Raw genomic sequence first — 27,045 nt, 5'->3', positions numbered from 1 at the left:
TTTTCTTTATCCTTGGTTCATCTTCTCTTCCCTCCATCTTCACCTACCCAGTTTCCTCGTTGCCTCTTTGGTTTACAATAGTTTCCCCTTCCATTCTAGTGGCCCAACTATAATGTGCCAGGGGATGGCAAGGAAGGCCAGCTCTCTCCCCTCCCCCAAGGGCCCCATTTCACTTCATACCGTGAGCTGGGATCTGCTGGATATTAGGGCTCTTGGGTACAGGCAGACCGCTGGGCATGGCAGTGACAATGGCTTGCTGATGCGGTGATGGGCGGGACCGAGCCTCAGGCACACTCTTCTCCCCAGGTACCACTTCCTTCCAGTCCTCTGGGGTGCACTGCTGGGGCTGTTAAGACACAGGACAGGGATGATCTCATGAACTGCCTTTACATTCTGGACACTTCCCTGCTTCCGTGGAGGTTGGGTAGAAGACAAGGACATTAAGATTTAGCCAGCCCCACATTAGAGAGAGGCCCCTTTCTTTCTTGGAATATCCAGAGGTCTTCACCACTCACCCCACCTGGAAACACGTCCCCATAGGGCTGTGGGATTACCTGAGCTGTGGCCCCCGTTTGTTCCCCGCGCCTGGGATCGTCTTACTCACCACTGGTGACGCAGGCTGTAGTTGCAGGATGACAGCGGAGGCGTGCTGGAACCTGCGTTGAGGGGTGTGGGACAGGCCCTCAGGGTACCCATTGTGAGGCCCAGCATCTGGTGTGGGAGGGTGGCAATGTTGAGTGCTGCCAGGCTTGTATAGGTTGGCAGTGGGACACTGGAGAGGCAGGGTGGATGTAACTGGGCCTAGAGGCATGGCATGGGATTCGGGACTGGGCTGCAGGGCCAAGCTCGGAGGGATGGAGGCGAGCTGGGGGTGGGACTGGGCTTGGAGTGCGGGCCGTGCTTGCTGGGGCTGCTGCTGCTGCGCTGGCTGCTGCTGCTGCTGCTGGATCACAAACTGGGGCTGCAGGTGCTTTGAAGGCGGCTGGGAGAGGAGCTGGTGTGGCTGCAGTTGAGCATAGGCTGAAGGGGAAAAACCAGGGAGGGGGCGTGGCTTGACCTCGTCCTCTGCAAAGCACCCCAAATGGACCCCCTCCCATGCCCACATAAAGGAGGCTTCTCAAGCTCAGTGTGGATTGCTTTCACCTAGAGCCTAGAGCCTGACTTGGTCATGGCCCGGTTTTTTCTCTCTCTCTGTTTTCTCGCTTTCCTCCTATGCTGCGACATTGGACTTGTGGCTGTCCCTCAAAGCCCAATGCAAAACTCACCTCCTCTGTGAAGCCTTCCTTGACACTCCAGCGGGATTCTCTAGGGTGCCATGTTCTCTCTCTTCTCCAGGCCCTTCGCTTGCTTTTTTCCATGCCTTCAATACGTGCAGCCTCCCATTGCCCAACCCAGCTCTATCTGGCTTGTTCTTATTCACCCCCTGCTCAGCCCAGGCTGGCCTCCTCCAGGAAGCACCAGTTGCACACAGTGGTCCTCAGACTGTGGCAGGAGGCAGACCAGGGCCGGGCTACCAGGACCTTCTGTTGCATACTCTGGGACCTTGGGCTATGTGTGCAACCTCTCTAGGCCTCAGCTTCCTTGTCTAAAAATTAGAAATAAAGATAGTTCCTACCCAGAAAGTTGTAAGGATGAAATAAGAAACAAACAAAACTGTGCAAATAAAATGAGAGAAAATGACATGATGTGCACAGCTCAGTGTCTGGCACCCAGTCCTGTTCAAGCATTTCTAGCTATAATTAAAATCATTATTTCAGGGCTGGCTTGGATTCTCAAAGTATCTTGGGCTTACCTCTATCAGAATCAGCAGTATTACAGTGAGCTACAACTGTTATTAGCTCTCTTTCCTTCCAGATCATAAACCCCGTGGCATCAAAACTGTCAGGTATCTCTTTATCCAGAACCTCATGCCTGACACTAGATGGGTGCTAAGTAAGGAAACTTATTGTCATTTTTGCCATTCACTGCTGGCCTTCTCTCCCTGCATTTTAACCAGGCTGACCTTTTGAGGTGAGGATTTTTAGTATTCCCTTCCGGGTCTACCTCATGCCTTGTAAACAGTAGCGTTTCAGGAAATTCGACTGAAACCCAGGTCAGAAACAAGAGGCATTAAGGAAAAACAAAGTGGTCCCTGGTGACGGACTGTTGCAGGCAGAAAGAGAGCGAATGTGGGTGGCCCACAGGCTACGGTGTAGATGTCAGTCAGTGATGAAAGAGGGAAATTCCAATGGTGATGAGGTTTTGAGAGGAATGTGCTGGGTTTGAGGTGATGGTGGAACGTCCAAATGAAAATTTCCAGCAGGCATTTGGTGATTATAAGTTGCCCCTGACCCTAACCGAAGCCTTGTCTCCTAATTCCACACTGAACAGCCAGGAACTTAACTTATATGAACTTAACTTACAGAGTCACTTAACTCAAAACTTAACAACCAGGCAAAAAATGTTAATCAGGCAAACTTCACGATCAGGAATGTCTAAGACAACGGTTGATAGCACCTGAGATGCTAGAGATGCCACGCCAGTCCTGTCAGGCTCCAGCAGCCAAACAGACCTGCAGAAGGATGCTTATCCTCACTGAAAACTCAAGTAAAACCGTTTCTCTCTTATTACAAAATCAGGAATTCTGGGCTTGGGAACAGAGTCACTCTGGGGGCTGCCTATCTGAGGTGAGAGCCAGAGATGGTGCAGGTCAGAGGAGCTGAGAGGATCAGTGCACATCCCACTGCTCGCTGGCTGTGTGGCCTGCGATGGGTCCCTTTCCTTCTCTGGGCTTCAGTTTTATCTGTGAAACATGAGGTTTGGGCTAGGTGATCATACAAGTCTCTTCCTGTTTTACAATTGTGAGTGGCTATCACAGGAAACTAGTTTAAAATTCAGGATTTGTAAGAAAAGGTTAAAGAGAAGAAAGGTTCTGGATCTATAGAGCATAAATAGTATAGCTAGGGAATTAGGGACACTACATGTTTACCAAATTGGGAAAGGCGACTGCTGGCCTACTGGCCCTCCATCCCTGGGCCTCCAATCCTACCCTACCCCCTCCCTGACCCTGTGCTGCTAGTGGAAAACCCAAAGGCAATTGTTTTAGAACAAATGATGCTAGTGTATGCCAAGGCTGTAAACAAAGCTCGTGGAAGCTTAGATAACCTCAGAGGGAAGGTAGGGGAGGGTGGGGGTAAGGGGGAGAGATCAACCAAAGGACTTGTATGCGTGCATATAAGCATAACCAATGGGCGCAGACAACAGGGGGTGAGGGTGAGGGCAGGATTAGGGGGATGGGGGGCGCAATGGGGGGATAAGCATACATTTGTAATACCTTAATCAGTAAAGGGGGAAAAAAGACCCCAATGTATTTTGGGTGGAGTATACATCCTTCTGAGGTTAATGAAAAACAAATACCATGAATTAAACTGCAGCATTGTCCTGGGTCAAAAGTCCTTTTCTATTGAGTACTGCAATAACCTAATGGGTCTCTGTGACTCCAGTTTCTTCTCCTATAGCCCACCTAACAAATGATTGCAAAGTGCTCTTCCTGGTGCACAGATCTGATCCCTGATCAAAAGCCATCGGGGACTCTTCTTTGTCTGCAGCCATCTAAAGCCCCTGATGTTCAAGATCTTTTCACAACACAAACCAACCTTTCAATTCTGATTTCTTTGCTCCAAGCTCACTGTCCCTGCTATGGAGTTTGTCTTGTCTCACGCTGTCTAGAGCACCACAGACCAAATCCCGGTCACCCTTTCCCAGTCTTGCAGCTAGCAGGACTCTCCCCTTCCTCCCAGCTGTTTGGAGGTCTCTGCTTTGCACTGTCCTAGGGACAGCGTGCCACTGACCAGCAGTGGGATGCTGGGAAGTCATCTGACCTCTCTGTACCTCTGTGTCCTCATCTTTAAAATGGGGGTCATGATAATACCTATCTCATAGTTATTTCCGTAAACAACCATCCTCTTTAGTAGGCAGAATTGATGGGATTTGTTTCCTCCAAAGCACCTTGAATTTAGCAGATGCTCAATCAGTATTACTGAATGAATGAATGAATGAATGACAAACATGGGCTCCAGCTTGTTTGTCCCACAAAACCAGAACATGGAACCAAGATGGCGACACAGGTAAGCACCTGAACTTGCTGCCGAGCACAACCACATTAAAACTACAACTAAAAGATAAAACGAGTATCATCCAGAACCACGGGAAGGCTGGCTGAGTAGAAATTCTACAACTAGAAGGAAAGAGAAAAGTGCATTTAGTCCGGTAGGAGGTGCAGAGGTGTGGAAGTGTGGAGGTACGGAGGCACTTGTGAAAGGGGCTGGCAGCTGAGTATGCTGTTGTCTTTTTCAACCGGGAGGGAGATACAAGCGCCCGACTGCTCTGAACTTCAATTCTGGGAGAGAATTTGGGGACCCAGACTCATACAGAGAGTAACTGGACTGTCTGGCATTGGGCTGGAACGTGAGGGTGGCTTTCTCACAGAGGTGCTTGCAGCGTTGATTGTTCCTGCACAGGGCCACGGGACACAGACCCCGGGACCTCTCCATGGCAGGGCTGACTGGCAGCCATTGCTGTTTGCTCCACCCTGGTGATTCTCTGAGACCCCGCCAAACCCAATTTACAACCCCACCCAAGCTGTGCGCAGAGGCTTTTGCATAGAATGGCCTGGCCTTTCTCCACCTAAAAACCTGTCAAACTGTAGCTGGGTCAGAGAATCCCAGAGCTTCCAAAAGAAGGCCTAAGGCTCATCAGCAGCCAGCATTGCTTCACAGCTGCACCTCATCTGGGCACCTCAAAACCCCAAACAAAGATGAGGAATCTGAAGATCTCTCTGTAGCTCCTGCTGAGTGGCCTCAGGCAATGGCGGACTTTGCACCTCCTTGGAGATCCAAGAGCCAGTATACCCAGTGGTCAGAGTGAGACCATCCAGATTACAACTCTTCACATCCATAAGAGACACACTCAGGGGACAGACTCAGTGAGCACCAAAGACCCATTGAAGCAAGTCCTGCCCCATAAGGGTGTCTCCAGCACAGAAGTTCTCCCATTATAGACACAACTGGTCCTCACAGCCAATTGGCCTGAAGGTCAATTCCTCCCAGTGATACCAACAGCAATCAAGGCTTAACTACAACAAGACTGTGCACACAGTCCACAAAGGGGTGCACCAAGAGTGTCCACCTCAGGTAATTAGGAAGGCTGAGTCATTGGGCCCTATAGGACACCTAGCACACAAAGCCACTCATTCAACACAGGGAAGCAGCCAAAATGTGGAGACAAAGAAACATGTCATAAATGAAAGAAATGGAGGAAAGCAAATGACTGGATATAGAGTTCAAAACCACGGTTAAAAGGTTACTCAAGAATCTTCTAGAAACCTCCGAGAAATACAGTGAGACCCTCAAGAATATGAAAAAGGACCAATTAGAAATTAAGCAAACACTGACTGAAATAAAGAATAATATACAGAGATCCAACAGCAGACTAGAGGATCCCAAGAATCAAGTCAAAGATTTGAAATATGAAGAAGCAAAAAACACCCATCCGGAAAAGCAAAGGGAAATAAAGAATACAAAAATTTGAAGATAGTGTAAGGAGCCTCTAGGGCAACTTCAGGCGTACTAACAACCAAATTATGGGGGTGCCAGAAGAGAGAGAGCAAGATATTGAAAACCTATTTGAAGAAATAATGACAGAAAACTTCCCCTACTTGGTGAAAGAAATAGACTTATAAGTCCAGGAAGCACAGAGAACCCCAAACAAAAGGAATCCAAAGAGGACCACACCAAGACACATCATAATTAAAATGCCAAGGGCAAAAGACAAAGTGAGAATATTAAAAGCAGCAAGAGAAAAACAGTTAGTTACCTACAAGGGAGTACCCATATGACTGTCAGCTGATTTCTCAACAAAACTATGCAGGCCAGAAGGGAGTGGCAAGAAATATTCAAAGTGATGAATAGCAAGAACCTACAACCAAGATTAGCTAAGCTATCATTTAGAATTGTAGGTCAGATAAAGAGCTTCACAGATAAGAAAAAGCTAAAGGAGTTCATCACCACCAAACCAGTATTATATGAAATGCCGAAGCGTATTCTTTAAGAAGAGGAGGAAGAAGAAAAAGGTAATGATAAAAATTATGAACAACAAAGTGACAACAAATACATATCTATCAACAAGTGAATCTAAATATCAAATGAATAAAAAATCTGACGAACAGAATAAACTGGTGAATATAATAGAATCAGGGGCATAGAAAGGGAGTGGACTGGCAATTCTTGGGGGAAGAGGGTGTAGGGGTGCGGGAGGAGACTGGACAAAAATTGTACACCTATGGACGAGGACAGTGGGGGGTAAAGGCAGGGGGGGTGGGAACGGGGTGGAGGGGAGCTATGGGGGAAAAAGAAGAACAACTGTAATAATCTGAACAATAAAGATTTATTAAAACTTGAAAAACAACCACAAAAAAGCAGAACATGGATGAGGTGGGTGCCACCTTGCAGGCCATTCTGGTTTATGGAAGACTTTCCTCCTGTCCAGCCTCTGCTCACTACCTTCCTGTGCTAACCTTCAACTCACCCTAACGGCCCTGCTCCTCATCCTCAGGACATCACAGCCCCTTTTAGGTTCAGTTTCAGCCTCCTGTTTCCTGGAGTTCCCTCCTCTTGCTTCAATGATCTGAGGCATAAGCTTCTCAGGCACAGGCTCAGCTCCTGTTTTCTCCCTCTTTGCCTTAACCTTCAACTGTGAGTTTTCCCTCGGAATTCCTGAATGCTTTTGTTTGCTTGTTTGATTCAACTTGTGATAACATTTACTATCTTGTATATGTATCCCATTGATTCTTAAAAATTAACTCGTCTCCCCCACTTCTCATTTTAATGTCTTTTGAATTGGAATGCATATACAGTTGATGATGTGGGTTTAATTGGCAGTGCTTTTCTTAGTTAAAAAAAATAATGGTGCCTCTTATAATCAGTGGTGTCTTAGATTAAACAGAAATACTTGCATTCTTTTGTGTGTTCATTTCCTATCTATCCAACCAGATTGCATGGTTTTACAGTCAAAGATGTCTTATGTTTCTTTTTTTTTTAAAAAATTAAAAACGGCTTTAACTCAACTGGGAAGTTTTTATGTATCTTTTATCTTCCGCATTGCCCAACATAATACTCTACACGTTTGTAGATGCTTAGCAAAAGTTTGCTGCTGATCATGGTAAGGCCAATGAATTCTTCTCCCTCTCCCAGCCCCCCCAGCTCAGTGTGGGTGGTGAAGGAGGGCTTTCCCGTTGAAGCCATGCTACCGAGGTGGCCATATCTCTCTTCCCCAGTTAGAATGGGGCATATCCCTTTATGAAATTGATGCACAGAAATCTCTCTGGACCTTCCTTCTTATATTTTCCCTAAGGTCCAATAGTTTCATTTTCTTCCTGCACCCATTTTAGCTCCCACTCCCCATTGCTAGAAAGTTCATTGCTTCTAAGGATGAAAGGGTTGGTTCCATGGGACCTCAGCCACAGCTTTGGAAGGCTTCATCAGCCCTTTCTGCTGGGGAGCAGGGGAGGGGCAGGCCTGGGGTCTGCAGGAATTAGGGCCCAGCTAAAAGGAGACTCAGGGAACAGTCTGGTGCTCTAACCTTGAACAGCCTCGTTAGAATCTCAAGAGGCCCACTGCTGTTCCCAAACGGCTGGTTGTTAGCAACAGGGGATTAAGGTCCTCCAGGCAGGAGGGCTGACTGAGGGATTACTGACACGCCCCTTCACTGCATCCACTGTCAACTTATCAGTAATGGATCTCTATTGATCTCAAGGCTTCAAGGATGCAGGACTCAGCCCACGTTCCCGAAATGCTGGCACTCTTGTCCCCAAGTCCACAGGTGCTATAAGCATCCCAGTCAATAACTGGTTAGAGTTTGGAGCTACGGGAATATTACGAGGGGAGGGTACCTGTGAGAGGGGAATGGCATAACATTTTACTACCTGCTACTGTTCAAGGTTTAGAAAGTTACATGAAGAGATACTTTCAGCCATTCAGTCATTCCACAAACATTACTAAGCACCCACTGCAGGCCAGGTACTATGTTTGGTGCTGACTACAACATGGTCCCTAGAATAAGGTAGATAACAGTTCCGTGAAAGGACAGCTGGTGAACAGATTTCTCAGCACAACTTGGTAAATGTTATGATAGGAGATAAGGGCCGAATGCTGAGGACACAGAAAAGGGGGTTCAGCTTGGGAAGGGGTGCAGAGAAGATTTCCCAGATGAAGAAAGTATTAGCACCATCCAGAGTTAGTAAGATGACAAAAGGAACAGCGTGTGGGAAGAGTTGGGGCTATAAAATACAGGGGTGCATTCAGGAACCTGTAGGGCATCCTGTCCCGCGGAACCCAGGGTGTCTCTAGGAGAAAAGCCAGAGAGGAGGCAATTTTAGGTCTAAATGATGCTGGCACCCTCAGGAGGCCACTCAGCTCCAAACATGTCTCAGGCCTCAGGGTATAACTGAGATTGAGGTCGACTCCAGAGGTCAGACAAGGAAGCTCCGTTTAGGAAAACTGAAAGCAACAGCCACATGAATGTTGGGAGGAATCTGTTGGGGGGGGGGGGGGAGGAAGCAGAGTGAAGGGGAGTTTCATAAAATCAGGGTTGCCAACTGAGGGGCTCTCTGCCATGGTGCACCTACGCTTTTGTGCCCTTAGGCCTGCTCTGCAGCCAGCTGGCAAAGCCACCCAAATCCTCTGTGAGCGGGATTCCTTACCAGGCAGCCTGGAGCATTAAAATGAAACTACCCCATCCCTGGCAGAAGGATGATAGGGAGTGCAGCCTAAGGAGCTGAAGGCATGGGTTTTAGAGTCAGACAGATCTGCTTTGAGTCTTGGTTCTGCCACCTCTAGGCTGTGCAGTCTTAGACAAACTGCTTAACCTCTCTGTACGTGGATTTCCTGTTCCGTAAATGGTGACACATACTACATAGAGAAGTTAGAATCAAATGGAATATTATGCTTAAACCACAAAGATGTTTACTGCCTTTGTTTATACCTAGGAGATACTCAATAAATGGTAGCTATTTGTATGTTGCTTTGAATGCCTCAAAGCATTTTTCATCATTTGAGTCTCATGTCTTCCTTATAATAAGCCTCTCAGGCAAATGGGCAGCATTCCCGTTTTACAAGCAAAAGTCGAGAGTGGTTTCCAAGTGACGTCTACAGTGCAGTCGGCTAGGGGGCAATCCACTGCATCTGACCGATGAGGTCCAGTGCCTTCGTGTAACAAATGCTCAGGAAGTGCTGCTGGGCGAGTGCAGGGTGCGAGTCGGGATGCACACAGAACATGGCAGGCCATGGAGGCTTCATGGGAGGCTGTGGAGACGGTTAGAGGTGATCTTGGAGGGACGGACAATGACAGGGGAGTGTTATGCCAGAAGGTGGGAGGTAAGAGTCCTAAAGGGGTGGGAGTGGGGAGAGGCAGAGGCCTGTGTGAGGAAGCCAGGCAGTGAGAGTGGTGCAGTGGGCAAGGGGGGAGCGACCCCCCAGGGCAGAGTCAATCTATCAGGAAGCCCTTACGTGCTATTGATTGAGTCTCTCCCATAGTCGGGGCATTGCAACTGACAAAGTAGGAACTAAAGACACAGTGCAGGGTTTCTGGCCAAGGAAGAAAGAATCTCTGGGGAAGATGATTTCAGCAGCTGTGAGCAGGACGTCCTGGGAACCAGTTAAGCCTGCCGCAAGCCTACTCTTTGGTGGTCACTTTGCAGGCCACCTCATTCACCTTTACAGCCTGTGGTAAACATAATCATCTTTGTTTTATAAATGGATTGATGTTTACAGACATTAGGCAATTGATGATGGTCATAAAACTAGTGATGAAGCTGGGGTCTGAAACCAGGTCTAAGTCCAAAGCCTGTGCTTTTCCCATTTATAACACCCCCCTCTCCTCCCTGGTGAAGGAAAATTAAGTTAAAGTAAGCCTGAGATTGTGAGCCTGGCGCACAGGAAAACCTCACGACTGTGAGCAGCGGTCAGGAACTGGGAAAGGGGACCCTTCCGTAGAGGAAGACTCCTGGTTGTGTTTATGAATTCTCCAAATGTTAAACATGTAAAATCAGGTGGGCAGGTATCCAAGTGGGAATATCCTGTCTCTGGCTGGCAGCCTCTGGGGAGCGAGGATGAGGGCAGGGATGGATGCATAAAAGCCATCTGTGGACAGTTGGTAGATTTTTGAAATGTAAGAACAGACAAGCCCCCTCTGGGGGCTAAGTGTTGGAATAAAACACAAGGGAGACAGGGGGAAAGGTCTTCTGGGTGTCCCAGAGCTCATGGCAGTGGGGCAGCGAAAGGGGAGGAGGAGCAGGTCCCACCTACATGAACAGATGGTCAGAGGCACACATGGCCTCTCGGGTGTAGGTACTGCCCAGTGCCAACGGAGATAATCCTCCTTCTGTTCAGTTCTTGAAACTTACTCATTTGTCAAGGTGCAACTCAAATTTCCACAACCCCTATTGGAATTCAAACTTGCTCCTCTCTGTGACTCCCATATGGTTAGCATTATGTTTGGCACATAATAGATGCTAAATGAAAATTTGCTGAGCTGAACTGAACAATTAAAGAGAAAAAACTATTTGGGGATGACAAGTCATTCATCCCCATATCAAGCCATATCTTCTTAATTTGTGAGATGAAATAATCATTGTTAGGATTAAATGACATATATAGGTAAGGCATTTAGTACAGTGCCTGGAATTGAATTGTTCATGAACTGTAATTACTATTCTTAGCTGGCTGCATCCATGGAAGTAATATACATAATAGGAGCCTGGGGTGAGGAATGCCAGGAAAGGAGGCGTGCTCAACAGTTCCAAGGTCCTCTGTGCATCACAGCTCCCCCCCCCCCTCTCTCTCTCATGCTGAGGGATGTTATTGAACAAAGTATAAAATTCCACTGATATCCTGTGGATTACCCCCCAATATAAGGAGATTCTTAGTAATCTAAACTTGTTCCTACAGTGGATAGTTGAAATGATCTTCATGGCTACTTGCATGATTCTAATATCAAAATGGTTAGGAATTTTGATTCTAGCCAGATAACAGGCCCACCTGCATGTTTTGTTTTTTTATTAGATTCTCTAAGTAAAGGTGTGTCTACCCCCAGTTTGGCAGCTGCTTGGGAGGGAGATGTGGTGCACCAGATTCCTGGAATCAGCAAGCATCCCACTGTCCAGCCTATCACAGACAGAAATCACTGCTCCCCGACACAAAACCCTCTCTGTGATAAACAAAGCCGCTATGTGCAGTTCTTTCCAACAGGGCATTCTCTCTCCTCCGTGAGACCTGAGGAGGGACGAGGAGGCAGAACAAAAACGGGCATCTGCGGCACGACTGTGTGAAAGATTGTGTGAAAAGGGTGCAGGGTTTTCAAAGAACAGACAGTCCCCTTTTGTCACAGCATCTCCCTCCCGGTCAGCAACTTGCTCCTCACCTTTGGGCCGGACGGCACCCAAGGCCTCGGGTTTATCCACTAGAATGAGGACTCCAAGAACCCAGCTCCTTTAGGACTGGGCTTCTCTGGAGACCAGGCCCTGGGACCCTGCTGCCTACCCCTCTCTGTCCTCCGTGGTTCAGTCCTGGTCACTGAGAAGCCCAACCTCTTAGGCTCTGCTCTCCGCCCCTTACTCCCCTCCCCCACTCCTTTTCAGGGCTTAAGGGACCTTTTCTATTTGCAGAGCCTAAAGAAGCCGGTTGCCAAGGTGACAGGAGCAGGAACAGCGGGGAGCTTGCCATGGGGGAGGGGCTTTGCCCCCAAACAGCTGTCAGTGGGAGCAGTCCCAGCTGGGACTAGAGCCTTTGCCTGCTCTGGGAGGAAACAGCCCCCAGGAGAACACATTCCCCTCTGCTCTACTCCCTCCACGGCCCCTCCACCGCAAGTCTCCACTGGTTACTTTCCCTGGGGGCAGCCAGCCAGCCAGCTCAAAAAATGCTCCAATAACAAACAAAAAAACCCGCTCTGTGCTCCCCCTCTCCCCGCCCCCCCCCCCTCAGTTGGCATGCACGCATGCTCTGATCATTCCACTTGCAGGGGGTTGACTGGGCAGGAGGCCAGGAGTTACCTCCGCCTGGGGAACTGCGGGGCCCAGGGCAGGTGCCGCTCCAGGCAGCCCTTCCACCCCACCCCCGCCCCTGCATCAGGTCATAGGGTTAGTTCAGTCTTTTTGTTTGTTTGTTTGTTCCAGAGGCCCTGCGGGGATCTGCAGCATCCTGAACCACCGCTGTCATCCATCTGGGAGGTGGGGTGGGGGAGTGGAACCCTAGGGTTTACAGAGAGGAAGGGGTGGGAGAAGAAAGGAAGAATAGGAGGGGATGGTGGGAGGCAGAAACAATGCAAAGCCTACTGATTTGTGTCTCTGGGGGAGAGGTCTTTGTGGTCCACAGCTCACAGCTGCTCCATAGAAAGTTCTGTGGAACCACTGGTCCCTGTACTGCAGAGCCACATACTGTCAGTCCCAGCTACACCTGGGCTCTGGCCTCAGCCTGTGACTCACCTGCAGTCACCCTGACCGGGCTTGAGAGAAGAGAGCCCTCCATTAGACTCTGTAAACCCCAGGACAGTTTCAGAACCACTGGCTCTTTGAGCTTCAGGTCAGAAATAAGAAAGGCCTAGAAAGCCCCAAATTACTGTCAGAACTGAGAGAGGCAAACACGGCTAGATGCCTGAGACCCAGGATCTGACTCAGCCAGACTTGGTTCCCAGTTCTGCTCTAGGGTTTGTGCACTGAATGAGTAGGTAGAAGAAATGCTAACTTGTGGTCCTTGCTCTAGTCCAGTGATGGCGGACCTTTTGAACTCGGCGTGTCAGCATTTTGAAAAACCCTAACTTAACTCTGGTGCCGTGTCACATATAGAAATTTTTTGATATTTGCAACCATAGTAAAACACTTATATTTTTGATATTTATTTTATATATTTAAATACCATTTAACAAAGATAAATCAACCAAAAAAATGAGTTCGCGTGTCACCTCTGACAGGCGTGTCATAGGTTCGCCATCACTGCTCTAGTCCAAGCTGCTATCAAGTCACCCTAAGAACCTGTCTTTACCTCTGGGCCTCAGTTCCTGTCCCCCTAAAGGAAGAGACTGGACCAGTCTCTGGAGAAAGCAATGCCAGACAGAGAGAGACACCGGGAGCCACAGGGCAGTGAGGCCTCCAAAGGTTCTGTAGTGACCACGGGAGGTAGAGACCAACCCTTGGTCCTTGAAACCTCAAAAAGGCGAATAGAGGACCTTAAATCAGATTCTTCCCAGCTCACTGTCATAATGCTTTCCTGACTCGAATACGTTCGTCCACGTTGCCTGCTGGGTCAACTGCTCATACTTCAAGACTCACGCGCCATTTCACCCGACCACCCTGCCTGGTGCTGCGATGACCACCTGTGCTCTGTGCCCACTTGCCCCGTACTTATTCCTTTAATGGGATTTATGACTGAATGGATTTCCTTATATAGCTGGCTCTATCCTTTTGACTATATATTCCTTTAGGTAAGGAATCATATTTTGACCATCTTGGTTCATTAGTAACAAGCAGAGGAGGTTCTCAAGAAAAAAGTAGATTGGATGAGGTCCGAGGGCAAGGGATGTGACCAGGCTGAGTCTCTCTTTAATGCAAAGCCACGCGACCCACCACCGTATTTATTTCTGTGTTAGAACAGCCTGGTCTTGCTCTCTGGAAGGGAGAGTCAGGCTTCTAGGGCTCTTGGCAGGTTCTTCCCATCAGAGATGGCCGACAGGAGGCGGCGCTGGGAGAATTTTAGCCGGCAGGGAAAGGAGCCTGGCCCCCGGGAAGACTGACTCACCTCCTTCAGAGAACTCGCCTCACAAGTGACTTGCTGGATTATTTTTAAAAAATCTGCTACATTTATTCTCGTGTGACCTCTTTGGGACCTTTCTTGCTTCTCCTCCCCAAGGACAGACAGTGCACGGGGTTCCGACAGTGCTGGGCTCACACATTACAGCACTCACCACACTGTACCTGCCTGTCCTTCCAGTCTGTGCTCTCCTCCAGGGCAGGCCCCGTCTTATTGATCCCCACATATCCAGAACTGGCAATACAACTGGCAAATACTGGTCAACAAATGTCTGTGGAATGATGAGAAAACGAACTTCCCACTTCCTCATCTCCCCATGTGTTCTTACATGCCTCTGGCTGGCCCCATCCTTTTTGCTGACTCCTAGAGAATTTCAAAATAGTCTCGCTGCCAACCTCCACCCACACAGGGTCAACAGCTATAATTGCACACTCTGAGCTTCACCGCTGTGCCCCCTGTGAAGGACTCATTTAGTTCAACGGATGTGGCTTCCTTTTAAAGCTGGATGAGAACCATGAAACGGATTGAGGAGCTAATGAGCATTTCAAGATTGGAGGAGGGGAGAGACACATGGCTGGGATCTTAGCATGTCCCTGGAGAACAGGAAAGTCTGAAAGTTTTCCCTGGCCCACAGTTTTCTGGGATAGGATCCTTCTTCCTGGAGCCCTTACCTGGTGCAATGAGGGGATGGGCAGCCACAGTGGGCACCATCCGGCTGAGCCCAGCCCGGCCCTCCAAGCTCCCTGGCACACTGCTGTTGCCATCTCCTTTCTTGAGTGGCTCCATCACACTGTCAGTTAGGCCAGACTTGGCACCTGCAGGGGAACCCTGAGCAGTGTTTCTGCCCTGTGACGGGGTAGGCAGAGGCTGGCTACCACCTGGCGTGGGTTTCAGGGCCAAGCTGGGCAGGACAGGCTGAGTGGGGGGAGGGCCCGAAGCTGCTGCAGCTGGTGTCTGCTGTGTTCGGAGGGTCAAGTTCTGTACCTGGAAAAGAGGGGTCTACAGGAGTCCAGAGAATGTGGGTAGGAGCAATGCCAACACACAACTAAGACAGGGAAGGAGTTAGGGACGGATCCAGGAATAGCTGAATAGGCTCGTGTATGAAATCAGAGATAAAGAGAGAGAATGAGTTAGGGCTGAAAGAGAAACCAGGAGCAGGTAGAGGCTCTAAAGGGGACAAGAGAGAGTGCTATTAATTGGATCCACCAGCAGAAGAAATGGAGTTCTGAGAAGGGAGGATGGCCCAGGCTGGGGCAGGCCCGGGCCGGCAGGCCAGGCGCTCTCCCTTCTGTTAATTCCCGCCTCCTCCAAGCTAGCAGGATGGGATGCAGACCACTTAGAAAGAATTCCCAGGTACCGCAGGGCGTGGGCTTGCCACACTGGAAACGGCCAGGGCAAAACGGAAAGTTAATTAACCAGCAAGGCCACCAGGCAGAGGATTATTATCTGGTCCCCAGAATAAACTGTGCACGGGTTGCGCCTGCTTATTCAACCTGGTCCCTGGTGCCCTCTGCTGGACATACAGAGGCTGTGCCAGACTCTCATCTGACCAATCCGATGATCTTGCTACCAAGTGTCCTCCACGTGGTCCCCATTCTTTAGCTGGGGATGGGGTGATGGGAGTGGGAGGTGTTCCTCCTCCGGGCTGCCCATAGGATCTTTACAGCCACAGCAGTATCTGTGGGCTCCCAGCAGAGGGTAGGGACCCAGGACTCATCTTCCCCCCCCCACCCCCCTTCCATGCCATTTCCCCTGATTCCTAGAGGTGCTAGTCTATGTAACCAGAGTGGGATTTTCCACTTGAAAGCAACCGAAGCAGCAGAAGTTACATCGGGGAGGGCGAGTGTAAGGTACAAAGGTAGCAAAGACCACTGGGCCATTACTGGCAACCACGCTGGCCTCAGCGTGCTGCTCTGACACCTGACCATTGTTGCAGGAACAGGGGCAGGAGTGGCTGAGGCCTTCTCAGTGGGGAACGAAGGAGCAGGTCTGGGTGCATTGGGCCGTCCAGTCTCCCACCTGCTTTCCTAGGAGATTCCAGCCTTTCCAAAGGTTCAAAGCTCCACCAGGGCTTGGGCCCATACCCAGTTTCAGTCAAGGGGTACCCACCCCCCTGCCCTCCCACAAGCATGGAATCCTCACCTGGGCGGGGGTGGGGGGCCGGGCGGGGGAGCCAGTGCCGAGCTCAGGCTGCACAGTAGCGACGGTGGCCGTGGGCGTGAAGATGAGCTGAGGGGACAAAGGAACAGTGCCGCCTAGGCTCCTAGCTACCTGCACCAGGTTACCTGGCTGGGCCTGGAATCACAGGAAACGAGGCGCCTTTTACCTGCCCAATGTGGGCTCAGCCACAGGACAGACAGTTTAGCCAGCGAGCAGATATGGGGAACTAGGGAGGCAAGAAAGGGAAGGAGTCCAAAGAGATCCTCTGGATCCTGATCTAGGCTGGGCAGTGAGGGGTGGGGGAGAGCCACCCTGGGGCTGTACCCAAGTCAGGTTTACTGCAGCAGCCTCTGTGAGGAGCTCATCCCAGAGGGGACCTACATTCGCAGGACATCCTAGTCACTCTCTCCCCAGCCTCCCGGGGGCAGGGACCCCGGGCTGAAATAGACGCCCTAGGATCACTGGCTAGGTCTCGCCCACTCCTGACTCTAGGTTGGCTCAGAACAGGACTCGGCTCCAGAAGGGATGATTTGCTCAATTTTTAGTCACGTTTAGGGGTGTGCATGCGTGTGTGTGTGTGTGTGTGTGTGTGTGTGTGTGTGCGCACGCACTCGTGTAGACAACAGTGGTAGAGGAAGCAGAGCGTCTAGAGCTGTACTTGTGTCTGCATCTCCTTCCACGGGGTGCAATGCAGGCTACGTGATGGTCTCTGCATGACACTTCCACCTCTGTGAGTCTAGCTTGGGGTCAATGTGGACATGCTGGTGTCTTGAGAACTCTGTGAGGCACCCTCGTGCGTGTATGCTCTGCTCTGGGGAGGGAGGCAGACAAGCCTCGGGACTCAGTTGCGTCAGTTGAGTTGGGCAAGGGAATGAGTAACTGAAGACAAAGGCCCGTGTGGGCAGTGCCACAGTGCGGCTGTTTCCCTAGAGAAGTGGAAGTCTAGTCTACGCTGTGTGTCTAAGGGGCTAGTCCCTGGGAATGGACCTGCACCCCAAGCAATGAACTCAGAGTCAGGAACGGAAATGGAGGAGCAAGACCAGAAAGGCTCTGAGTGTCAAATTCTGGCCGCAGGAGTGAGGGAGGGTAGGACTGTGTGTCAAGGAGCTCGAGGAAGGTTTCTTCAGGATGGGAGATATGAGGCTGGACAGAGCTGAGCATAGAACCATTAGATGCTACTGCCTCCTAGGGGGCATGCTGCTATTTTCCCAGGAAATTCTTCCAAATCTTAGGAACCTCTTAAGTTCCTAAGGGCCTCTGCAGCCCTCAGGGCCAGGTATAGAGGAGAGATCTTAGGTATGCATGTCCAGGGCCGATGCCGTCCTGAGTACATTTGACCCAAACATGCCCACCTGATTAACAATTGCTAGGGTGACCCTGATTAGCATGGGACCCAGCTGGGAGGGCAGTGGAGGCACCAGCATGTCCTGACGCTGGCTGCCACCTTCACTATCTGAGCCAAAATGTACCTTTGGCCCTTGACCACCAGCAAGGACTGTCACAGTGAGCTAAGACCGATGTCCCCATGTCTGTGCAGTATATGGATGTTTGTGTGCTTGCTTATCTGATGTGCCTGAGTGTACAGACGGCTGAGGCAAGGACTCCCACATTGTCTACCCTAATTAGTGTTAGAAAGTGGTTTCTGAAAAGAGGAGCACAGTTCTGTTTCACTCTCGGAGGGGAAGTAAAGGAGGCATCATGGGTAACTGTTTCAGCCTGGAACTGCCCCCCTCCTTGTCAGTGAGCCCATACCAAAGCTCCCGCTCAGCTTTCCAGCTCGCCTCCCTTTTTTATTCCACCCTTATCTCTGCCGACTGTCCCCTAGGCTTCTTCCCGACCTGGACTAATCCCTACCCTTCTCCATCTCTCATCGCTCAGACTCTCTGCCTGTTCCCCTGGCCTACCTGAGCCGTGGCCCAGGCTGGGTACTCACCATCTGTGCCCTCAGATACATCTGTGCTTGGCTTGCAGTCAGGGCAGGAGAAGATGTGTTGCCCAAGAGCACAGCCTGCTGGGCGATGCCCGAGGCGGTTGCTGAGTTCACACTCTGAGCCCGGTTGATGAGCTGGGCTGCCGCTGGGGAGGCTGCCAGATTGATCTGATGGGAGAGACACACAGTAGGAAACGGGAGGTCTTGTTGGTTACCTCCGCGCCCCATCTCTTTCTCCCCCCTCTCTGTCCCTGGGTGGATTCGGCTTTCTTTAGAACAGTGGTTCTCAACCTTCCTAATGCCTCGACCCTTTAATACAGTTCCTCATGTTGTGGTGACCCCCAACCATAAAATTATTATTATTATTATTTTAAAATATATTTTATTGAGTTTTTACAGAGAGGAAGGGAGAGGAAGAGAGATAGTTAGAAACATCGATGAGAGAGAAACATCGATTTAGCTGCCTCCTGCACACCCCCTACTGGAGATGTGCCTGCAACCAAGGTACATGCCCTTGACCGGAATCGAACCTGGGACCCTTCAGTCCACAGGCCGACACTGTATCCACTGAGCCAAACCGGTCAGGGCTATAAAATTATTTTTGTTGCTACTTCATAACTGTAATTTTGCTACTGTTATGAATTGTAATGTAAATATCTGATATGCAGGATGTATTTTCATTGTTACAAATTGAACATAATTAAAGCATAGTGATTAATCACAAAAGTATGTAATTATATATGTATTTTCCGATGGTCTTAGGTTACCCCTGTGAAAGGGTCATTCGACCCCCAAAGGGGTCGCGACCCACAGGTTGAGAACTGCTGCTTTAGAACCATCTCTGGTCCTTGGCCCTGGATCTTCCCCCAGCGCTGCCCCATCTCTGGCCTGTGTGCAGAGCTGCAGGGATGGTCCAATGGCGAGAGAACTGAGCTATGAACAGAGAGCCTTGGCCCTGGAACGATGACAGGGAGTTGTTAAAGTAAGGGTTAGGGAGAGACACGTATATTTCTGGAAGAGTAATAGATCCCAGCCATGACTCCACGTGGCTGAGGATTCCCCACCACTGGGTCTTGGGCAAGGAGGACGGAGCTGGTCCTGGATCGGGGGCTCTGCCCGTGGCCCCCCATCTACTCACCGAGGATGACTGGGCCGGGGCCTGTGCAGACACACTGTTGCCGGGGGTGCTCCCTTGTCTGTTGGCCACCAGGCTCGCCTGGAAAGGACAATTCTTATCACTAGAGTCCTAGATCTCCCTTAGTCCCGCCCAGGCTCTCACCTTCCAAGGAAGTACGACAGGGTGGGAAGGAGTCAAACCTCCATTCTGCCTCATCTGTGTGACCTTAAGCGAGTGCCTCAGTTTCCTTTTTCATAACGTGAGGACAATACAGGGTCTACCTTGTACGGTTGTTAAAAGGATTGAGCAAGGCAAAGCATTTGCATGTAAGCACTCCAACTGTCAGCTATGGTTATTAGCAAGGTTTCCAGCTCTCAGTCCTCCACTCCTCCTCAGTCCATCATATCTGGGCCCCCAGCCTACCCTCTCCCCTTGGCCAGCTTCTTGTCACCCTTCAAGGGTAGCGTCAATGTTACTCCAGCAGAGAGGCCTGCCCTGGCCGCCCAGTCTAAGGTCTTCCTTGTTATTCAGTCACAGCTTACAACTGAGATGGGCACATATTTGTTTCCTTGTCTATTTGGGTTTCTGTTTACTGGCTGTCTCGCCACTATGAGCTCCAAGAAGACAGAATCCACAGTATACTCAGTGCCTGACATAAACTCTGGCATATAGTAGGTCCATAAAATATTTTGTTGAATGAATGAATGATGAGTTCTTCTCAGGCACTGATGGCAGAGAGGCAAGCTGAATGAGCGATGCCTTTGCTTGTGGACCTCTGTGACCCTCAGTCCTGTCTCTGTGGTACAGTGACCTGGTGAGGAAGGCCGGGGCTGGGCTGGGCGGGCTGAGGGTTCCAGCCGCTCCACTCAGGAGCTGTGTGACCTTGGGCCAGGTGTGTAGCCTCCCAGAGCATTCTTCCTCATCTGTCAGAGGACGCGGACGACAATCACACCTACTTCTGGGGTTCTGAGAGGGTCCAGGGAGAGCATGCACGGAGCACGTGTGCAGTGCCCACTTCTCTTACTCCTGCAGCCACCATGACCCTGGGGCATCAGCAGCACCCTCTCTTCTCACCTGCTGCACAGCCGCCAGGCTCTGGAGCTGCGCGCTGCTGAGGTGCTGCTGCTGCAGGGCCGCCGTCTGCAGCATGAGGTGCTGCTGCTGTGCGGCGTACATCTGCTGCAGGTACTGGGCCGCGGTGCTGGGCTGCCTGTGCAGGGCCTGCTGGATCACCTGCGAGGGGCCGGGGAGGCGCGGACAGCGTTAAACAGCTGTGCCGCTCACCCCCTGCAGACCCACCCCTTCTGCAACAACGCCTGCCAACCCCCCTCTTCCCAACTGCTCAGAGAAGGCCACCAGGTCTGCGAGCACCACAACCAATCACTTCTCAGGGAGGCATCTCTGCCTTATCTATCTTGCATCTCTTCAGTGCATTGCCCCCCAGAATGGTCTGCCCTGTGTTGGCTGCCCCCCTTGACTTTAAGGCAGCCCACCACTGTTCTAACTCACTCTCAGGGTGGTGGGGAGGCTGTGGGAGACAGAAGTCCTTTAAGTCTCCAGTGACACTGTGTCCCATGCCAATAACACTCCCCTCCCCTTCCATTCTTCAGCCTCAGATTAGGGTGATTGGAACACAGGGAAGATGACAGAGGGAACCAAAACTCAACGAGGCAGAGAGAAGGAAAGGGGTGGGAAGAAAGAGACAACTCACAAGGGAGAGGGCTATTGCCACTGAAGCAACACACCAGCCAACTAAAACTTACCCAACGGCTATATCCTCCCTGCTTGGGGGTGGGGGGAGGGCCCTCAGGGCAGACTTGCACTGCTTCCCAGGGTTTGCCCCTAGCTGCCTGGAAAGTCCTACCAGTCCCTTTGAAGAAATCCCCTGGGGCTTGTAGAACTGGCAAGTGCCACAGGGTGATGCGTTACTCTCTATTCTTTCCCTCCCTCCCTCCATCACCCCTCTTCCGAGCCTCCATCCCCCACTCCCTGGCCTTACTGCCATTCTCTCTTTCCTCATGGGACTGGCTGAGCCAGTCTCAAGGAAATGAGGAAATGATAAAAGGCTCCTCTAACCGCACAGATTCAACACCACAGTTATTCCACTAGACCACGCTGACAGGCCCTCCTGGCCAGGCCTGGAGATGACCAAGAAATTCAATCCAAGATCAGCTGGAATCTCACCTGCACCGTCTGTCGGTCAGGGATGCCACTGTACACAGAAATCTGGGGCCCAGCGGGGCGGCCACTTCCACCGCTGCTGCTGCTGACCCCGCTGGCACTGCTGGCGACACTGGCACTGCTGGATGTATGGGGGACCGGCAGCTCATTCTCCATGGCCTGTGGGATGGCACAGCCTGGGGGTTCAGATGGCAGAAGAGCAGGCGGATGCTGGGAGGAAAAAGGCAGAAGTGAAATATTAAAACACTTACTAGAGCAGGCACACGAATGCAGGAATTTCCCATCAGCCTGTGGGGAGACTACTGCACCGAGGTCCTGTCATCAGAAGGACAGGTCCAGGCAGGTTCACTAGGGGAGAGTTGAAATCAGGTCTGCCTGATCTAAAGTCTATGACCTGTTTGTTCTGCTCAAGGAAGTAAAACCAACAGAGGAGGCGGAGCTCCTGGAATGGTCTTACTGGGATCATCTCTCACTCCATCCAGCCCTTTATCTGTGGGATGGAGATACTAAATATCAGAGAACTAATTATTTCTCCACATTTATACAGCCGGTTATTGAAAGAAATGGGAATAAAAATCTAGAGAGAACAGAATGAAAGGAAGAGGCCAATAAGGAGACAATAAAATAAACTGAAGTGTTTGTTTTGTTTTGAAAGCTGGAAGGGCTTTGAATATGTTTGGAGTCTCTGTTTTCTTTATGAAGTACTTGCTGAGTGCTCTCCAATCTAAAGCTGAGTAGGGCATTAGGTTGAGCAATTTGGTTAAAATTGCAGGGTTTGGAGTCAGAAAAACTTGGGTTTATGTCCTGGCCCTGCTACTTACTGGATGAGAAAGCTTGGCAAGTCACACTTTTCTGACCTTCTGTCTCTTAACTATCAGATGTAAGAGTGTATGGATTGTTGGGAGGATAAAGTAAAACAATGATACAAGGTGCTCAGCAGAGCATCAGGTATATAGTGAGTGGAGGGCTCCATAAGCGCTGGCCGTTGTGTGGTTATTGAGACTGTCCCAGTGCTAATAGGTCAGTCCTCTTCCAGTGTGGAAGCGGCAGTGCCCCTTGGGACCTTCTACCCCATTCATTAAGGAGGCCAGAGATTCTTCAGGGACCATCCTCTGATCTGGATCAGAAGTGGAAATCACACATCCCCTTGAGGCAATGACTGGCATTGGAGAGGGGCTGGGGAGGAAGAAGGGGTGGTGAGAAAGGCATACTCAGATTTAAGTTCAAGTCCCTTTCTTTTTCTTCTTTCATGTTGTTTCTAAAATCCTCATTTCCATATATACACTTTCCCTCCTACCTATTCCTTCCTACATCAAAAACTACATTTATTGCCCTAACCAGTGTGGCTCAGTTGGTTGGAGCAGTCTGGCCTCCCTCTGCCGGAGGCGACTGGATGGGTGTCAGGGGGACGGTGCCTGCCCACCCCCCCCCCATTGCTGTTCCCTCCCTCTACCCACTGGCACACACCTTGGCTGGCCTGGCGCTGTCTGCTCGCCAACCCCACCCCCCACCAACTGGTCGGTCCACCGTTTGGTCAATTTGCATATTACTCTTTTATTATATAGGATACTCATGACCTCCCTTACAGGATAGGTATTATTATCTCCATTTTGTCAATGAAGCATCAAAGTAACTTACCTAACGTCATCCCAGAACTGGGATTCAAAACCAGGTCTGACGCCAAAGCCAGAACTCCTCCCAAACCATGCCCTCTGAAAGCCACCCATATTCCTGCCTTGAGCCATTACTGTGATGACATTGGGTCAAGTCCATACATATCAGAGCATACTAGGTTTTCAGAGGTGAAAAGGAACCAAATTATTGAATATAATCCCCTAATTATTAAGTAATGTCTATTAAATATTTTATACTGACAAAATAATATTTTAAATATAATGTATACATAAAAGATAATAGACATGTGAATCTACCAGTTAGTTCAAGAAATCAAAAGTTAGCATTACCTCCCTTGTCTTTCCTATGCAAAAACTGACGTCCAGGTTTTGGGAAAGTGACTCACTCAAGGAGGTAGGGCTCCTTGGAGTCTCCTCCAGTAGCATGAACACGCGAGGCACCCTCCGAACACTGACTGGACTTGTGGTGGTGATTTAGTCAGCCAGAGGGTTGAAGTTTGCCCTGAGGAGGAAGGAGTCTGAAGCTGCTATATGTCACTTTCTCATTGGTTTCCCAGGGGAAGGGAACTTGGGTAGAAAAAGACAAAAATTAGGTGGCATGGACCTATATAGTAGCTTTCAAGCCTTTTCTACTACAGTTCCCCTCTTTGAAGCCAAGCTTGTAGGGCCACCTTCCTCTGCCTCAAAGCTCTGATCTGGGGGGAGTGGTGGAGGTTCAGAAGCCTCAGTGAGGGCTACTGAGGTATCTGTGGCCTCTCATGACGCCCCAACCCTGTGGCCCCACATTAGAAAGTCTGAACCCTTAAACTCGGTATCTAGGCTTTAAGCATTTTACACACCCTTTTCAATTTCCTTTTAATTCCCACTCTTATTCCTCCCTTTTCCTCCTTCTAACTAGTTCCTTATTTCTCCCCCAAGGCCACCCATCCCTGTTGACTCCCACTATGAACCACAGCCAGATCTGATTAATGGCTCACATCCAGAACTGGAAGTCAGCTTTTCGCCGGATTCCAACTCACTGTGTGGTTTTGTGTGAGCCCGAGCTCTGAAGGCTGTGATTCTTATGTTAGTCAATTCCCCCTCCCAATCACAGGGGACCACTTTGAATGATGTGCTGACTGTAACCGGCTTGGCTAGTGATCTTATTACAGGTCTCTGCAGCCCACGGGGCCTGAGACCAGCAGCTGGAGAAATGCTGATGGTCCTGCCCTCCCAGGAGCCGCCAAGTCTAGGGAACACTGGGCCTTTGTCCCAGGGTCAGGGAAATCCATTTGCTGCGGATTACAGCTGTGACAGAGGTTCCAGGGATATTGAGGGGAAAGATACTGAGAACAGCTCTCCAACTGGAGCTGAAAGCCCTGGAGTAAAGTGGGCTGGGTTTCCTCATGCAATCGGAGACCGGCAGGAAATGAGAGGTCTAGTCTGTCCACAAAGGCTGCTGGTGTCATCATTCCTGCAGTGGCTTGTGTATGGAGGCTCTGAAAAGGCGGGATGATGGGGCTCCTTTGCTATGGCTCTGTCTCTCCTATGAGGTCGCTTCTCCGTCCAAGGTATAAGTCAGTAATAGCAGTGTTCAGGCTCTCTAGACTTTGGGGCCAGAGGGCAGACCACCTTACACCCCCATTTGCCGCACACACTTAAGTATCCTGATTTGCACCAGTCCAATTGCGCCTTTGGCAGCTGTCTGAGGCTACTGATACATTGGAAACAGTCCAAATGGATTCAGCTCAAGCCCCCTCAAAAAGTTCTCCCTCCCCACAACCCTCTGCTTGTTGCCCCCTTCAGTGTCACTAGAAACCAAAGTAAGGACGAGAAGTTAAAACTGACCGTGCAGTCTTAGCCGGCAAAATAGTCTGATTTCATTGTGAAATAGACCCCGTACGTTTACATGGACATACTTTTTCTGAAACCTCCTTATTTTCTTCATAAGTTATAGGAGGCAGATTGTGTCAAGTGTTTCTATAAGCTGGTTGCTGGTTGTTTGAAGAATATGGAGAGGAAAGGGATGGGGAGGATATGGGCACCTTTGGAAGGCACATCTAGTTAAAGCCATGTGATGCCAACGCGGTGTTTAGGGAGTGAGACTCAGCAGCGTTAGTCTCCCTGCTCTGAGACACGTCAACTATTCAGCCTGCAACTTTCTCTGTAAGGGGCCAGATAGTCAATATTTTAGGCTTTGCCAGCATATGGTCTCTGCCATGATTACTCAACTCTGCTGGGCAAACACAGCCGTAGACAAGTTGTAAGTGGAGTGTGGCTGTGTTTCAATAAAATATGAGTGACAAAAATATGTGGTGGGCTATTTTTGGCTTGGGGGCAAACCCGTTTTTATATATGTGTTTTTGTATATGGTAGATGGTATACCTGCAGCCTGTTGGTTAGCAGCACAGGCTTTTGTGTTGTTAAGACCTGGGTTCAATTTCTAACCACCAGCCCAGTATCCTTGGGCAGCTTACATTCTTTTGGGCCTCAGTTTCTTCAGCAGTAGAATGAGGTCACATTTCCCTCATGCGGTGGTTCTGTGGATTAAATGAGATGCCTGCGGACCACCGAGGACAATACTCAGCAATGATACATGTGATAAACGGCAAGGATGCGAGTCCGATTTGGGATTTGGAAAGGGACTCTTCTACCACAGTAAATAGTGAGGATCCCCTAAGTTATTTTTCATCATTGGTCATAGTCACACTTAAAAATCTCTTTATACAGAACCATGGTCTGTTTTCCCTATCTAAATTTTGGCCTATTTATTTATTTATTTATTTATTTATTTATTTATTTAGGGCAGCTTTTTCAGAAGGCCCTTTAGGGACTTAAGATTTAAAGAGTCAGTCTCTAGAGCAGTGGTTCTCAACCTTCTGGCCCTTTAAATACAGTTCCTCATGTTGTGACCCAACCATAAAATTATTTTCGTTGCTACTTCATAACTAATGTGGCTACTGTTATGAATCGTAATGTAAATATCTGATATGCAGGATGGTCTTAGGCGACCCCTGTGAAAGGGTCGTTCGGCCGCCAAAGGGGTCGCAACCCACAGGTTGAGAACCGCTGCTCTAAACAGTGATGAAAAATGGATGCTCAAGAGCCAAACTGCCTGGGCTCAAACTTCAAGTTCCTAGTTTCGTGACTCCGAGCGAGTTGCTAAATCTCTCGGCTTCAGTCTCCTTAACTGTAAAACTGGGACAATAATACCACTTTGTAGGGTTCCTTTATTAGATGAGTTAATATATGTAAAGCAGTTAGAAAAATGCCTGGCACTTGGCAAACACTTAATAAATGTTAGCTGCTATTATTATGATGATCATCATAATTATTATTGACATTATTAAGGATTCTGTAGAAAGAACTTTTACTTTGGGGCTTAAAGAGGGATGCTATGCTACTGGTTTCCCAGAGGACAATTACATACACAAACTTGGATCCAATCACTACGTTAAGTTGGTGCCTAACTTTAAGACATGCATTGCCTCAGTCTCCCAGCTGGTCATCACACACTATGTCCAGGTCCTTTTTTCTTCCACTTCAAATACTGCCTGTTATGTGCTAAGCTGTGTTCCCTCAAAAAGATGTTAAAGTCCTAACACCCAGTACCTCAGACTGTGACTTCATTTGGATAGAGGGTCATTGCAGATGTAATTAGTTAAGATGAGATCACCCTTGAGCAGGTTGGGCCCCTAACCCAATATGACTGATATCCTTATAAAAGAACGTCATGTGAAGAGACACATACACTGAGAGAAGACAGCTCTGTGGAGATGGGGCAGGGATTGGAATTACGTTTTCATGAGCCAGGGAATGTGGTGCTAGAAGCTAGGAAGAGACCAGGAAAGATTTCAGAGGGAGCATGGCCCTGCTCACACTGAATTTCAGACTTCCAGTCTCCAGAACATTTCTTAAGCCACCCAGTTTGTGGCACAGACTGGAAAGAGAGTAGGTTGGGGCGGAAGAAGAATTAAGTTCCAGAGAATAACCTCAAAGTTAGAAAAATATTTTTAAAAAACCTAATGACAGTAAATTCTTCGCAGTATGGTTTCAGTCAATTCTTCCTGGTTTATTTTTAGTAGAGCTATGTATTCCTGGATTTGTACATAGTAATCTCAGTAGCCAAGACTAAGAAAAAGATCTCTATGAAAATATCTCCAAAGGCACAAACTTCAAGTTAAACAAATAAAACAAATAAGTCCGGGG

General features: G+C 49.4%; 1 protein-coding gene across 2 annotated transcripts in view; it reads right to left on the bottom strand.

Moving 5' to 3' along the window:
- The window catches only part of PHC2 (polyhomeotic homolog 2), a 49,047-nt gene extending 27,633 nt beyond the window's left edge, over positions 1 to 21,414 (bottom strand). The window contains exons 1-8 of one of the 2 annotated variants that reach the window (XM_059690298.1): positions 21,227 to 21,414; positions 20,117 to 20,275; positions 19,064 to 19,141; positions 17,929 to 18,093; positions 15,978 to 16,130; positions 14,507 to 14,819; positions 605 to 1,020; positions 181 to 346 (exon numbers count right to left, since the gene is read on the bottom strand). In XM_059690298.1, coding sequence (XP_059546281.1) covers positions 181 to 346; positions 605 to 1,020; positions 14,507 to 14,819; positions 15,978 to 16,130; positions 17,929 to 18,093; positions 19,064 to 19,141; positions 20,117 to 20,275; positions 21,227 to 21,379 — 1,603 coding nt within the window. In that variant the 5' untranslated portion in view covers positions 21,380 to 21,414. The remainder of the gene's footprint in view (positions 1 to 180; positions 347 to 604; positions 1,021 to 14,506; positions 14,820 to 15,977; positions 16,131 to 17,928; positions 18,094 to 19,063; positions 19,142 to 20,116; positions 20,276 to 21,226) is intronic. The other variant, XM_059690299.1, reaches the window with a different exon arrangement.
- Positions 21,415 to 27,045: the final 5,631 nt, after the last annotated feature.

Source organism: Myotis daubentonii, chromosome 3 (assembly GCF_963259705.1).
Source record: "Myotis daubentonii chromosome 3, mMyoDau2.1, whole genome shotgun sequence".
Classification (NCBI taxonomy): domain Eukaryota; kingdom Metazoa; phylum Chordata; class Mammalia; order Chiroptera; family Vespertilionidae; genus Myotis; species Myotis daubentonii.
The sequence above is the reverse complement of the archived record's forward strand: the minus strand, read 5'-3'. Positions and strand labels throughout refer to the sequence as shown.